General features: G+C 57.9%; 1 protein-coding gene across 1 annotated transcript; it reads right to left on the bottom strand.

Moving 5' to 3' along the window:
• Positions 1-2,339: 2,339 nt before the first annotated feature.
• Positions 2,340-13,659, bottom strand: PTGES (prostaglandin E synthase). The gene is made up of 3 exons (XM_046024008.1): positions 13,286-13,659; positions 9,599-9,681; positions 2,340-2,888 (listed from the first exon to the last, which is right to left on the bottom strand). The coding sequence occupies exons 1-3, from the start codon at positions 13,412-13,414 to the stop codon at positions 2,639-2,641; spliced, it is 462 nt and encodes a 153-aa protein (XP_045879964.1). The 5' UTR covers positions 13,415-13,659; the 3' UTR covers positions 2,340-2,638.
• Positions 13,660-13,868: the final 209 nt, after the last annotated feature.

Genomic DNA, 13,868 nt, shown 5'->3' with positions numbered 1-13,868 from the left:
TCAGCAGATGTGCTCCGGTCTTGAGGAAACTGCCCGGCGTGTCTCGCTGCTGTAGGAAACGGGTGCTGGCTTCCCTGGGCCTGGGTGTACAGCTGCGGGGTCAGCTGCTGCCAGGAGACGGCTCCCAGCCCTCTCCCCATCCTGGACTGTGTCTGCCCAGGGAGCAGGAGCAGAAGCAGAACAGGCTTCTGGGTGTCCTTTTCCCCTGCAAACCGCTGCACCTCCTGCCAGCTGCCCCTTGACAGCACGTGGGCGGGCCCCTCCCTGCTCTCCACTCACACCTGCCTCTCCCCTGGGCCCTCCTGCTCCTGGGCGGCAGGCAGGGTGCTCAGTCCATGGCACTTGGCGAGCAAGGGCCACTGCCTGGCTGTCAACGCCACTCTGCTGGCTTTCTCAGAGATGCTCTTAGGACACAGACCCAACTACACTGATCCCCCTCTAAGGTCCCCAACAGGGCCCCAAAGCCTCAGATGAGCCCCACCCACAAGACCCCAAGAGACTGAGCTCTGCTCAGCTTTGCCGCTCAGTTTCCTCAGCTTGGATATCCCCCCTAAAACAAATCCATCTTATCTCCATTCTCAGGTGAGTGGCTGCCTCCCCCTGGAAGCCCCCCACGCCTGCTCCCACTGCCCCATCTCCCCCATTAGGGTGCTGGCACTTGGGACTGTCACTGTTGTCCCTGTGTCCCCCCACACTGTTGCCGCCCCCGCGGCCACACCGCATCCAAGGGGATCCCACAGAGGTGGATGAATGGTGGGACGAGGCACAGGGGCTCCGCGGGACCACCCGCTTCACGCAGGTCCCCCGGTTTACAAGGTTCCCGTGGGTGTCGGATGCCCTCCTCACCCAGCCCCACACTTAGCACTGTGTCCCCCTCATCCCCTCCTTCCCAGGCAGGGAAAACACTGCAGTATAAAAACACATACTGGGTCTCTGGCCTTCACCGTATCCCGGCTCAGGAACGCTGGGCAAGCGACTCCTCCTCTCTGAGCTGTACTTCCCTCTTCAAACACCAGTCATACCTCCCCGCCTGGATCTGTTTAAGGATCAAGTGAAAAAAGACGCTCAGTACCGCCCCCAACCAAGGCTTAGCAAACGAGCTGAGGCTCCCCGTCCTGTTCCAGACGCGCGCGGCCGCCTGAGACGAGACGCTCATCTCGCCACCAGGGGGCAATGTTGTCCACCCCAGCTCTGCGCTCGCAGCGCGGTGGGGGGGCAGGGAGAGCTGGGGATCGCTAGTGAGGCCAGGGCGCCCCTGCGTGCCATGAGGCCCCCACCCAACAGGCCCATCAGCCCCCAAGGGGAGAAGTTCAGGGGCTGCTGGCGGTTGGGAGGGAGACGTGCCCAGGGGCTTCCCCAGATCCCGGGGAGAAGGGGCAGCGGTTGGGAAAAGGAGGCAGCAGGGGACAGTGGCCAGAGTAAGGGTTTCAGAAACTGACAGGCGGATGCAGAGCTGGCCCCGCGCCTCGGGTGACCCCTCCTGGAGCCTCAGTGTCCTCATCCGTAAAAATGGAATTGATAAAGCATCTCCCTCACCGAGGGAGGGGGTGTCTGGGTGTCCGATCAGCGATCAGCGTACTCGCAGCACGGCTAAGTACCCCGATGGGGTGTGTTTGTCCGAGACCAGATCCTGTCAGCTTGGCACCCCCTTCCACTCTAATAAAACTATCCAGCGAAAATGGCCAGCCTGGGGCAAAGGAGTGGACCCCAGGAAGAGGCAGCCAAGATGTCACAAGGTGGTGGCCGAGCCAGACAGACACTGCATTTAAGGACTGAAAACCACACCGATCTCAGAACGAGAGTCGAGAAGACACACACACGCGGGCGCCCATTTGTGGTTTTCAAACCTTGCAGATTCTGAAGGAGCCCGAAGGTTCCTTTTAGTGATTGGTCCTTTAAGCCCCACTGTCCTTGCTTGACAGCCCTTAGGAGAAGCGAATTGTCCTGGGGCGCCTCCTATCGGCACCTGCACTTGGGAGAACCCGGTTCACTAAAGGAATGAGGATGCGGCGCAGGCCGGGGCAGGCCGTGTGGACCAGACACAAAGGAACAGAAGCCCTCCCCCACCTCACTAAACTCCCACCCTAAAAGACAACGCGAAACCACACCCTACCCTGGGCCCTGCTTCTAGAGGGAACAGGCAGGGACTCCCAGGCCTGGCCATCACTGGGACATGGGGGAGCTTTTTAAAAACCCAGATGTCCAGTAGCCCCCTCCCCGCCGGAACTAGCAGACGGGCCTCCTTGGGGTGGATCTAAGAAATCTGCCTTTATTATAGGCCTGGATCTGGCGGGTCCTTTAGTTCAGAAACCTGGACTGAGTCTCTGCTCACTCTTAGCGACAAAGAAGAAATGTGGTTTTTAATGCTCTGGTACTTCTATCCATCTTGACATCTCCACATGGTCCAATCAGCTACTCCCCCCCCCCCAAATCCAAGAGGCACACGTGTACACGTTCGTGCACACACTTATGCAAACACACCCAGGCCCACGGTGCCCAGCATCCCAAGTTCAGTGGGTTGCCAAGAAGCCAGGTCGCCGGTGCCTAGCACAACCTCGAAGGGACGCCCAGTCCCCCAGGTACAGTCACTGCGGCTCAGGGCCAGCTTTCTGGTGGCCGAGGAGGCGTCGGCTGCAGGTCACAGGTGGCGGGCTGCTTCCCAGATGATCTGCAGGGCCATGGAGGCGCAGGGCAGCTGGGCCACGGTGTAGGCCAGGGAGCGGGTGGGCGCCCGCAGCTTCCCCAAGTAGGCCACGGTGTGCACCACGCGGCCCAGGAAGAAGACGAGGAAGTGCATGTGGGCGACGAAGGGGTCAGGCCCCAGGATGGAGTAGACGAAGCCCAGGAACAGGAAGGGGTAGATGGTCTCCATGTCGTTCCGGTGGGCTCTGGGAAGGCAAGGGGAGGCAGTCAGCCAGGGGTCCGCCGGGGCGCCCTGCCCTGGAAGCCCCCCCCCCCAACCAGTGGGGGATCGTCTCAGGATGCAAGACTCAGGTCCGTTCACGGCCACGACGAAGAGACACCACAGAGGCGGGAGAGACAGCGGCTGAGGAGAGGGGACCCCACTTCGGGGCCAGGAGCCACCACAGGCTGCAGGCTGGGCTTTCCGTGACAAGCCCTAGGGCTCCCCAGGACGGGGCCCTGGCCACGTGCCCCACCCTCTCCCCCTCTAGCCTTGGACACCAGGTGGGAAGAGGGGGGCTCCCAGGGGTTGAGAGCTGGGGTGGTCAGAGCTTAGGTCGGACTCGAACCCGTGCCCTTTACCACCAGCGCAGGCTTCTCTGAGGGAACCCTCCTGCGTGCAGGTGCCTGGGCCCTCCTGAGTGGCATGGGTTTGAGCCCAAGAGCATGCATCCGAAATCCTTGCTTGCCTGTCGTAGTCTCCCCTACACCCCGGCAAACCCCCTTCCCCTCTCAAGGATCATGACGACAGAGCCGTACTGGAGCCGACCCATCGCTGGGCACCGGTGAAGCTCTTCCTCCCATCCACGCTCTCCTGCTCCCTTCTCGCTGTGTTTTGCTTAAAGTGATCAAGTGTGTGAGTCTGTGCGGCAGTGTGGGGTCGGGGGGGAGTGGAAGGGCGGTGTACAACCCCAGCCGTAAATAAATGACCGAGAAAGAAAACTCAGCCACTTCTGCTAAGAGTGGTTCACATTTTCCATGACTCCTGCTCATGGGCAGCTTCCTTGGGGCGAGGTGGGAAGGTCAAGTCCCGTAAATTAGAGACTGAGCCAGCGACGGAGGGCCTGTTCGAAGGATAAACAAGATCCCAGCACCAGGGCTGTGACCTCCCCCAAGGCCAGGCCACACGTGTGGAGGCATGAGGACTCTGCTGGGACCAACCAAAGCCCCTTCTTCTGTTACTTCCCCTGGAAGGCGGCTCACCGACGCTGTGCCAGGAGGCCAGGTCCGCGCCCAGCAGCTCCTGTGTGAGGAGCCCAGCCACACCGCCCTCCGCTTCCCTCCCACGTGCAAGGGCTGACCTGGGGCGTAGGGAATCGGGTGGGCTGCGCCGGGTGGCGAAGGAGGCCTTCTTTGGCAGCCCTGTGCCGGAGGGGGTCTCAGCCTTGTGACTGGGGCAGAGACCAGGGAGGAGACATTTGCATCAAAGCCTGAACGATAAGGGGTCAACCACAGGCTGCCCCTGTAGCGGAAGAACTTTCCAGGGAGCGAAACTGGCAAGTGCGAAGGTGGAGATGAGCGTAGGGTGTTTGAGACGCAGTTAAGTGACCCACGTGTCCGGAGCGCGGTGGCATGAGAGGGAGCGAGGCAGGATGGGAGCAGGACAGGGGTCTGGTGGGCTGGGGTCTGGAGCCGGGGGTTCAGTCAGAGCGGATACAAGCTCCCGTGAACCCAGGGGGGGCCTGGATCTTCCTTAGGCCAAACTCAGGACACGGCAGTTAGCGTCTGTCCCCACATCCTGGAGCCAAGACGAGCCCTTCTTTTCTGAATCTCCACCGTGGGGGCCTGGAAAGCAAGTCTGCACCGGGCAGGTCTCCCCGGGCTGGGGGGAAGGCCGTGGCTCCCCCGTGCTCAAGAACGAGAGGCCTGGGAAGGGACAAGAGGGGGAGACTGGGCCCCGGGGAGGGGGGGTCCCGCTCTCTGAACAAGCAAGTCACGCAGCTTACTCCTGAGGTATGAATGAGGGAGGACGCTGCGGCATTTCCTCTAAACCCACTCACCACTCTACCCTATGGGAACGGGGCTTGGTATCCCAACATTCCCCCAAACATGGTTGGAGGGACACCCTTGGAAAACCTACTTTAAACGGAGTTTGTGGGGCACCTGGGTGGCTCCGTGGGTTAAAGCCTCTGCCTTTGGCTCAGGGCATGATCTCAGGGTCCTGGGATCGAGCCCCACATCAGGTTCTCTGCTCGGCGGGGAGCCTGCTTCCCCCTCTCTCTCTGCCTGCCTCTCTGCCTGCTTGTGATCTCTGTCTGTCAATAAATAAATAAATAAAACCTTAAAAGAAAAAATGGAGTTTGCGTGTCCCAGAATGTGGTCTGCCTACCACAAGGGACCCACCTGGATGAACGTTTTTGTCACACTTTCATCACCGAGTTTCAGGGAAAGGCTCACGACCAGACGAATCCCACTCATTCAGATGCTTTTCTTTAAAAAAAAAAACAAAAAACTGCCGAGTGAGTCCGTTTTCGGAATGTTGTTCACGGAGTCATCACCAAACCCCACAGAGCAGATGGAGAGGACGGTAGGACGAGCAAGGTTCGCGGCAGGTGGGGGCCCCTTGCTCTGTACGGGGAGGCTCAGTCCCCCCGGAAAACCAACCGTGGGGCTGGACCCACCTCGTAGCTCCAGCATGGGGGTACGGGACAGAGGGTCCCAGGGTCACCAGCGAGCGGGGAGAGGTGGCTGGGACTAAGGAAGCCGTGAGGCTCTGACTCCCAGTGCCCGGCGCTGGCCCGGCTGTCGTCCCTCCTCCTTTGGGTAGGTCCCAAACCACAGTGGGGGGGGCCCCCCGCGAAGCCGCCAGTGGGGCCAAGGGCAGGGAGCAGTGGGGAAATAGAAGGTGAGGCAAGAGAACTTCCCCGCCCTTGAGCCCGGATATGTCCTGACAGACATGGAAGGAGTCACGTACCAGAGAGACGCTTGGGCAAAACGTGTCATTCCAATAATAACCGCTTTTTCAAATAAAAGTCACCCAAAGCCAATCCCCACTGCGAGACTGGGCTTGCCGGGACTTCTGGCAGCTCCAGGCTGCCCCGCCCCCTTCCCAGACATTGCAGCCACTAGCGGCAGGGGTACGGGTGGCCGGTGGGGAGAGGGAGACCCCGGCTGGCAGGGACAGCTGCGGTCTGTCCTCTTCCCTGGCCGCCCTCCCTGCTACCCACAAGGGCCGTGTCCGTGAACACAGGTCCGCGGTTGCTCCATCTCAAAGGCAGGTAATAAAGCGAAGTAAACTCACGTCCCTGCATAGCCCGGGCTCAGAGGGCCTGGGAAACCCACTCAGCCACCAGACTCAACAGCACCCTCGTGGGGAGGCAGCTGGGGGCCCCGGGGGTTGGCATCTACAAAGCCCTTGGAACGCTGCTGTCCCCAAGGGGCTGTGTCTCTGATTCACCTGCCATCTTCCTCGATGCCCTCGCTGCTATCACCAGCCTCGTCCTGGACACGACTGGTAACGCTCATCTCACCGTCTCGGTTTTGCCAGCCATCCCGCCACCCCCGGGGGCAGGAGCTTGTGGTTCTGTGTGCCATTGACCTGCTCCTGGGCCTCGGGGCACTGTCCACAAGATACGAAATGAGGGATGCCTCGGTGGCTCAATGGGTTAAGCCGCTGCCTTCAGCTCAGGTCGTGATCCCAGGATCCTGGGATCGAGTCCCACATCAGGCTCCTTGCATGGCAGGAAGCCTGCTTCTCTCTCCGCCTCTGCCTGACACTCTGCCTGCTTGTGCGTGCTCTCTCTCTCTCTGACAAATAATAAATAAAATCTTTTTAAAAAGAAAAAAGATGCAAAATGAATGCATTGGATGACATCTACGGGCCTTCCAGACTGCGACTTGGGGACCCGTCTCCCAACAAACTGCTTCGGTGGGATCAGGGCTGCACCCCGCAAGTAATCAGAAACATGGCAAAGTGTGGGTCAAGGGTGTGTCTTCCTTCTTTGGGGCCGCTCAGATACTTCCTCATTGCAGTTTTGAACACAGACGGGGATTTGGCCCGAATACGCATCACTAGGAGACTCAGATAGGGATCGCGGAAGGTTTGGTTTACCTCAAAACCTGGTTCCTGACTTCTCCCAGAGCTGGGCTCATGAACCCACTCTAGCCGGCTGCTAACTTGGGAGGAAGATTTATCCTCCAAGAACCAAGACCTGAGGGCTTTCCTGTTTGTGCGGAAGGGTGATCCTGACCGTGAACTCTGGTCTAATATTTAACTAAGTCCTGGTTCCAGGGCTTGTGGCCTCAGGTTCCAGCCAGTTCTCCGGTAGTGGGTAATGGAATGCGTGACCATTCCGAGCTCTGCACCCCCAAGGCACCGCGATGTTATGTGATGTCAGGGGAAAGGAGAGGAGGAGCCCCAGGGGACCAGGAACCCCCCAGGTCTGGCATGGTAAATCCCCAGTAAATACCATCACATGGCAGTTTCCCCTCCCAATAAACTCTTGCTGAGTGGATATAAAACATTATTTGGTAAGACGTTCTGGAGAAGTGCTCAATTGAATTCCAGCCCTTTGAGCATCAAGACTGTAGATAGTGGGTCACTTTGATTGCAAGAAAAAACTGTATCACATAGACGGAAACATCTCGGCCCCCCTGTGGGTCTGTGGTCTCCCCTGGCTTGGTTACAGCCACTGAAAAGAAACCAAGTGTTTGGAAGCTCATGTAACCCCTCCAATGTCACAGGTAAGCTCTGCAACATAGAATCCTGGAACCCTGTTGAGAAGCTGGGCACACCCCCTTGGTAGCTGCTGGGAATCAGCTTGGGCTACCCACTGTCGTGGCAGCCTGCTGCCTCAAGGAGACTCGGGTCCTTCTCCTCTGCCCCGGAGAGTTAAGCCCACCAGGGGGAGGCTGGGGTACGGGTCACCAGGATGGATTTGTGCATGGGTAAGGCTTTGGTCCACTAACGTACAACCAGCGCCTTGCATACAGCAGGTGCTCATTACCTGTCTGAGGGACGGACGGATGGACCTCACAGGAAGTACTAGACTCTGCAGTTACATTAGAAAGGATGGAACAGGGGCGCCTGGGTGGCTCAGTCGGTTGTACATCTGCCTTTGGATCCTGGGATCAAACCCCGCATGGGGCTCCCTGCTCAGTAGGAAGTCAGTTTCTCTCTCTCCCTCTGCCCTAGCCCCCTGCCTGTCCTCTGTCCCTCTCTCAAATTAAAAAAAAAAAAAAAAAATCTTAGGGGCGCCTGGGTGGCTCAGTAGGTTAAGCCGCTGCCTTCGGCTCAGGTCATGATCTCAGGGTCCTGGGATCGAGTCCCGCATCGGACTCTCTGCTCAGCAGGGAGCCTGCCCCCCTCTCTCTCTCTCTCTGCCTGTCTCTCTGCCTACTTGTGATCTGTCTGTCAAATAACTAAATAAAATCTTTTAAAAAAAAAATCTTAAAAAAAAAGGGTGGAGCAGTAAAGAATTTTACTTCCTCCACTTACTTTACACATTTCTGTAATTTTTTAAAACCACAAGTATGTAATGATTTTCAATGGCCAAGACAACTAAAAGAGAAAAAAAAAACCCACTCTCTTTCAATAAAAGAATCTCTATTATTCATACCACAGCGTCCCACCCATCTCTGCCCGTGCTGCAGGGGAACGCACTGAGAACTGTGCGATGTTTGTCTCCCGTCTCCCTGTTGTGCGGCCATGCATCCTCCCACGACTCCCCCCAACTCCACAGACAGTCCCTCTCCCCTGGAAATGCTGCCTCCTCACCCTTCAGCCCGCCGGTGTGACCTGGAGCCGACTGCCAAAAACGAACCATTCGGATGGGCGACATGAAACTAACATCGTGCCTCCTCCTCCGATGGGATTTTGTACATCTGTCTCTAAAGAGCCATTTCTTGAGTCACATTTACTCACCTAGAAAATGCTCACCAAATAATATTAACTGAAAAAAATCACAACCCCCAATTGGGTAAATGATGCATACCTAATTTTATGAAAAACATTAACAGAGAATCTGCGTGAAAATAGTGTGAGATGTCAGCAGGAATTAGAATCGAATTAGAATCGGGACCGGAGTCCCTTTTCCCTCTGGGGGTTTGCAACAGGACCCAAACTGTCTGCAATGGTCGGCAGTTCTGACTTTTATAAGGAGGAACATTGTTTTTGATTGACTGGGGTATGCGAGGCATACCAAGTGATATGTTCGACTTCATTCCAAATAAAAGAAATGCAAAGGAAAAACTAAACGTGACATGGGGACATTTTGGCCCATCGCCCTGGCAGTGAACCCCTCCCAAGGGGAAGCTCGGAGACAGCAGATACAGGGGAGACCTTTCCCACACCAGCGGTGGAAGTGGATTTGTGCACCACTCGGCAATATTTCTTACCGCTCGAATGCATCCTGCGGTTTTGCTCACACACGCGCGTGAAGGCAATGGGAGAGGTTTGGATGCACTCTGTTCATAACCGAGGAAGACGTGAGACCAGCCTAAATGCCCATCGGAGGGGAACGGGTCAGACAGCTAAGGGCCATCTGCCTGAATCCCACAGCGCTGAGCCCGTGGGCGAGACCCCGCTGGGAGCAGATGGGGAACAATCCCCCTGAACGGACCAGTGGGCGAAGGCTGACCCTTTGGGGGCAAAAAGGAAAAAGCACGCTGGGAAGGTGCAGAGACACGGCATTCTCTCTCAGAGCGTAGAGCTGGGTAGGGCTGGGTAGGGCCGGGAGGTCGGAGCCAAGGGAGGGAGACGGAATCCTCGCTGAGCAGCCCTCTCCAGCTCTGGAATCCTGAGTCATGGGCGTGTGTCACGTTTCCACAACTGATTAGAAATTTGATCCAGAACTGTCTGAGGGGCTCAGGAAGGCAGAAGACCTGGGTCCTCTGGGTATCCCCCAGGTCCCGTGGTTCAGAGCTGGACCTGCAGGGGGCAGACCACGGCCAGGCTGAGGTCTATAGCAGTACTTGCCTGAGGCAGCGATCCACGTCCTGGTCACTCCGGCAGTACTGGAGGCCTCCGTGTCTCAGGGCATCCTCAGGGTTGGCAAAAGCCTGGAATATATCAGCCGAGAATGCCTGCTGGAGCTCCCGCTGTGTGCCAAGAGCTGGCACTCGCCGCGAACAGGGTTTCTTGGCCTGAAGGTTTGTGTGCTCCGCAAACTCGTATGTTGAAAGGTACACTCCAAGGAGACAGGATGAGGAGAGGGGGGGGTCTCCGGGGGGTGATTAGGTCATTGGGATGGAGCCCTCATGAATGGATTAGTGCCCATTCAAAGAGACCCCCCCATAAAGCTCCCTTGCCCCTTCCACCATGCGAGGACAAAGTGAGAAGATGGCTATCTGTGAACCCAGAAGCGGGCCCTCACCAGACTCAGAATCTGCTGGCACCTTGGTCTTGGGACTTCCCAGACTCCAGGACTGTGAGAAATAAATCTGTTATTTACAAGCCCCCCAGTCCAAACTATGTTGTTACAGCAGCCAGAATAGACTAAGGCCCTGCTCTTGGGAAATCACAGTCTGATCGGGGAATTGCCTATGAACAAGGGAAGAAAAAAGAGAAGACAAGGTTGGCCTTGAGAATGTTCACAGGAGACCTGACCAAGTCTGGGGGTCAGAGAAGGCTTCTCTGAGGCAAGGACATTAACAATGAGCTTTGAAGGATGCAACAATATTAACCAGATGAAGGCAGGGTTGGAGAAATAGCACTGAAGGTATGCAGAACAGCAATGTGCAAAGGCCCTGGGGTCAGAAAAAGACAGGCATGTTTGAAGAAAAGAGAACCAGTGTGGCTGGAGTATAGAGAACAAGGCCCAGAGGCCCAACATGAACTCGCTGGGGTCCTAGAGGCACGCTAAGAATTTGGACTTTGAACTAAGGGAAATGAAAGGGTTTGATAGCCAAGGGCAGAGAACCCCAATTCTGTACTGACTAGCTGCACATTTCATTTAAAGATTTATTTGAGAGAGAGCAAGCATGTGTGCATGCGTGCGTGTCTCTGTGTGTGTGTGTGTGTGTGTGTGTGTGTGTATGGCAGGTGCAAGGGGATGGGCAGAAGGGGAGAGAGAGAATCCCAAGCAGACTCCACCGAGCATGGAACCCAAGGTGGGGCTCAATGTCACGACCCCAAGATCATGTCCTGAGCCAAAATCAAGAGTCAGATGCTCAACCAACTGAGCCACCCAGGCGCCCCTAGCTGCGCACTTCTGAACTTCCCTGAGCCTCAGCTCCCTCCTCTGGGAACTCTGAATCAAAGGGAGCTCATTTCCTACGTGGAAAGTGAAGGAGAGAACTGGAGAGGCCTTTGCATGATGCCCGGCACCAGGAAGACTGGCACGAGGAGGGCGCTCCCTGAATGGTCTGTGGACGGCAGAGACTTGAGTTCACACTTCAGTCACCAGAGGCAGGCCCACGCCCCACGCTCTGACAAGTGCCTCTGACAAGACAGGCCCCACGAACCCCACCTGGAGCCTGGATCTCAGCGGCAGGCTTTCTGACGTGCTAGTCTGATGGCCACTCCTGCTGTCTCTGACTTATGAGCCCTGGGGCCCTCTGCCCCTGAGCGCTGCTTTGTCCCTCCACACCCCCCTGGGGCTGCTCCTGCCCCACCCCAGAAGTGAATGAGGATCAGAGCCCCGTGCCCAGAATTCCTCTCCGCCTGCCCTTCAGTCCTAGAATCACCGATCTGGATGGCTCAGCACTGGGTCCCTTCGATGGGGGTCCTAGCATTCCGCAGGGAGCTTTACTGGAGTTCAGAGTCCACGGTAGGGGGGGTGGGGCAGGGCTCTGGACGCTCTCCCACATAGGAGCATGTGGCTTCTGCCCCCAACTATGAATAAGTAATGAGAACTAACATTGCTGATCCGTCCTGCAGCCAGGCCCTGCCTTCTCCTGGCCCTACCCTGACGTCCCTGGTGACAGATGAGGAAACTGAGCCCCCAGACTTCCCAAGGCCCAAAGCCGGTGGGCGGAGGAGCCAGGGGCCCCCATCCCAGCCCTTCCAAGGTGTGGCTCCCTGGCTCTCTCCTGGTTGACAGAATACAAAAGCAGAAACCGGAGGGAAACTCGCAGACAGTTAGGAGCCTCTGGGGACAGCCCAAGGGAAGCTGGCTTCCTCGGCTCCTCCCCAGCGAAGAGGGAGAAAGGCCTCCTCTGGTCTCTTTATCTCCGAAGTTATATTAAAAAGGAAGCTCCCGGCGCCTATCCCCAGCTGTGGAGAACTCTATCCACCTCCCCACCCCAGGGCAGGTTGTGGAGCAGGACACCCCCCCTCCCCACACCCCTGGTTCAAACCCTGCTTTGTGGCCTTCACAGGGAAGGTCTCCTCTCAACCCAGGGTCCTGGCCTGGAAAACGAGGTGAATCTCGTTCCAGCCTCCTCCCCCAGAGTTGCGGTGGGGATTGAGCTCTCAGCTCTAAGGAGGGCCTTGGGGACTCAATGGGTGAACGCAGCTGTCCCCGTGGGGTGCCTGAACCCCACATCCAGGATGGACCTAGGCAGGGGGAAGGCAGGGGCCGTCTGTGGGCCTGTGGCTCTGGATGTCATCTGACCCCGAAAGCTGCTCGGCCGCAAGCCGGCCTGCACCTGTACCGGGGCTGGGTCGGAGTCCCCAGCAGGATCCCGGCGCCCGGGTGTCCACCCCGCCCCCCACGCAATGCCAGAGCCAGCCTTGCCTTGCCTTGGAACTGGACAAAGGGGGACAAAGGGGCACAGTTTCCAGAAACGAGTCTTCTACTGAATAACAGGACAGAGGCCAGCGTGGCCTGAAACTTCTTGGGCTCTGGCTGTCCAATGCGAGAGCCGAGTTGATCTCTGAATGGGCCATCCGGCCCAGCGCCCCCCCCCCCCCCCCCCAGGGCTCAAACCTCAGCCTCTGTATTGTTGTTTTGGCTCTGGGACTTGGATCAGTGTGGGGGAAACTCCTCCTTGAAAATTCCAATGGAGGAGCCTCTGGGTGGCTCAGCTGGTTGAGCATCTGACTTCAGCTCGAGTTGCGATCTCAGGGTCCTGGGACCCGAGAACCCTGGGCTGCCTCAGCGGGAGATGGGCCTCTCCTACTCCCTCTGCCCCTTCCCCACTCATTCTCGTTGTCATTCTCTCTCTCGCTCTCCCTCTCTCTCAGATAAATAGATAAAACCTTTTAAAAAAGAAAATTCCAGTGGAGTCTGGCCGAGACCCGGCCCCTGGAGGCTGGAGCTTTGGAAGCGCCCTTGCCAGTGAATTGGGAATTTCCACTGAAGGGTTTCTCGGACTCCTGTGTCGCCAGTTCCCACTCCACCCAAACACCCAAATATCAGATCTCCTGTGCTGGGAAGCCGCCAGCTCGGAGAGAGGCTTTACGCTGTCAGGCTCCGCCCTCCGGGACCGGTTTCTCTCTAAGACCGGGTAGACATGGCGCACTCACAGCCAGAACCCACCTGGAGGCCCAGAAAGTGAGTAAATGCTCTTAAAACAGAGGACGGGAAGGTGCAGGACCTGCCGTCCCAAAGGACTGGGAGAGGCCCCTAGGTAGCTCCCCCCGCCCCCGCACCCCTCCCCAGGTCCCCCACACTCCAGCCGGCGAAACACCTTGGCCAAGTTCCCCAGCCGCACACCTTTCCAGCAGGGCAGTGAGAAGCGCACGTGGGGATGTGGGGATCGGGGGTCCCAGGCAGCGTACCTTCTTCCGAAGTCTCACTTGGCCCGTAATGACAGCCACCACGTACATCTTGATGACCAGCAGCGTGCCGCAGAGCAGGAAAGCTGGGAGCGCCTGGCCGCTCACCAGCGCCAGGACCGGGGGAGGCATCCTGGAGGGCCGGCGGGAGCGCTGGGAAGACGGCAGAGCAGGCGTGCGGCTGTGGGTCCGGCAGCGGAGGAGGGGGAGAGAGCTGCCGGGAGGCCCGTCTGCGCTCACAGCACCCGCCCACTCCCAGCAAGCCCGCGGCTTCCCCCACCCAGACGCTGCGAGAAGCGAAGCGAAAAGGGCTGCGAGGTGTCTGTCCCTGGTCCGGCCTCGGGCTCCAGATGCTCGTCTCCGGCAAACTTTTAAATGCCTTCTAATCTGTTTCCTCATCTCTGAAGTGGGGGTTTATGGCTGTGCCCGCCTTCCGGGGGTGTGACAAAGCTCGCGCCTGGCAGGACCTCCACAGGCGGTCCATGTTGCTGATTTATGCCCATTTCCCAGGTCAGGGCGGGTGGTCGGCATGAGCACTGTGCCATCTGTCCCCACTCTCAGCCGGGACATAGGAACCACAGCCATA

This window comes from Meles meles, chromosome 11, assembly GCF_922984935.1.
Source record: "Meles meles chromosome 11, mMelMel3.1 paternal haplotype, whole genome shotgun sequence".
NCBI lineage: Eukaryota > Metazoa > Chordata > Mammalia > Carnivora > Mustelidae > Meles > Meles meles.
The sequence above is the reverse complement of the archived record's forward strand: the minus strand, read 5'-3'. Positions and strand labels throughout refer to the sequence as shown.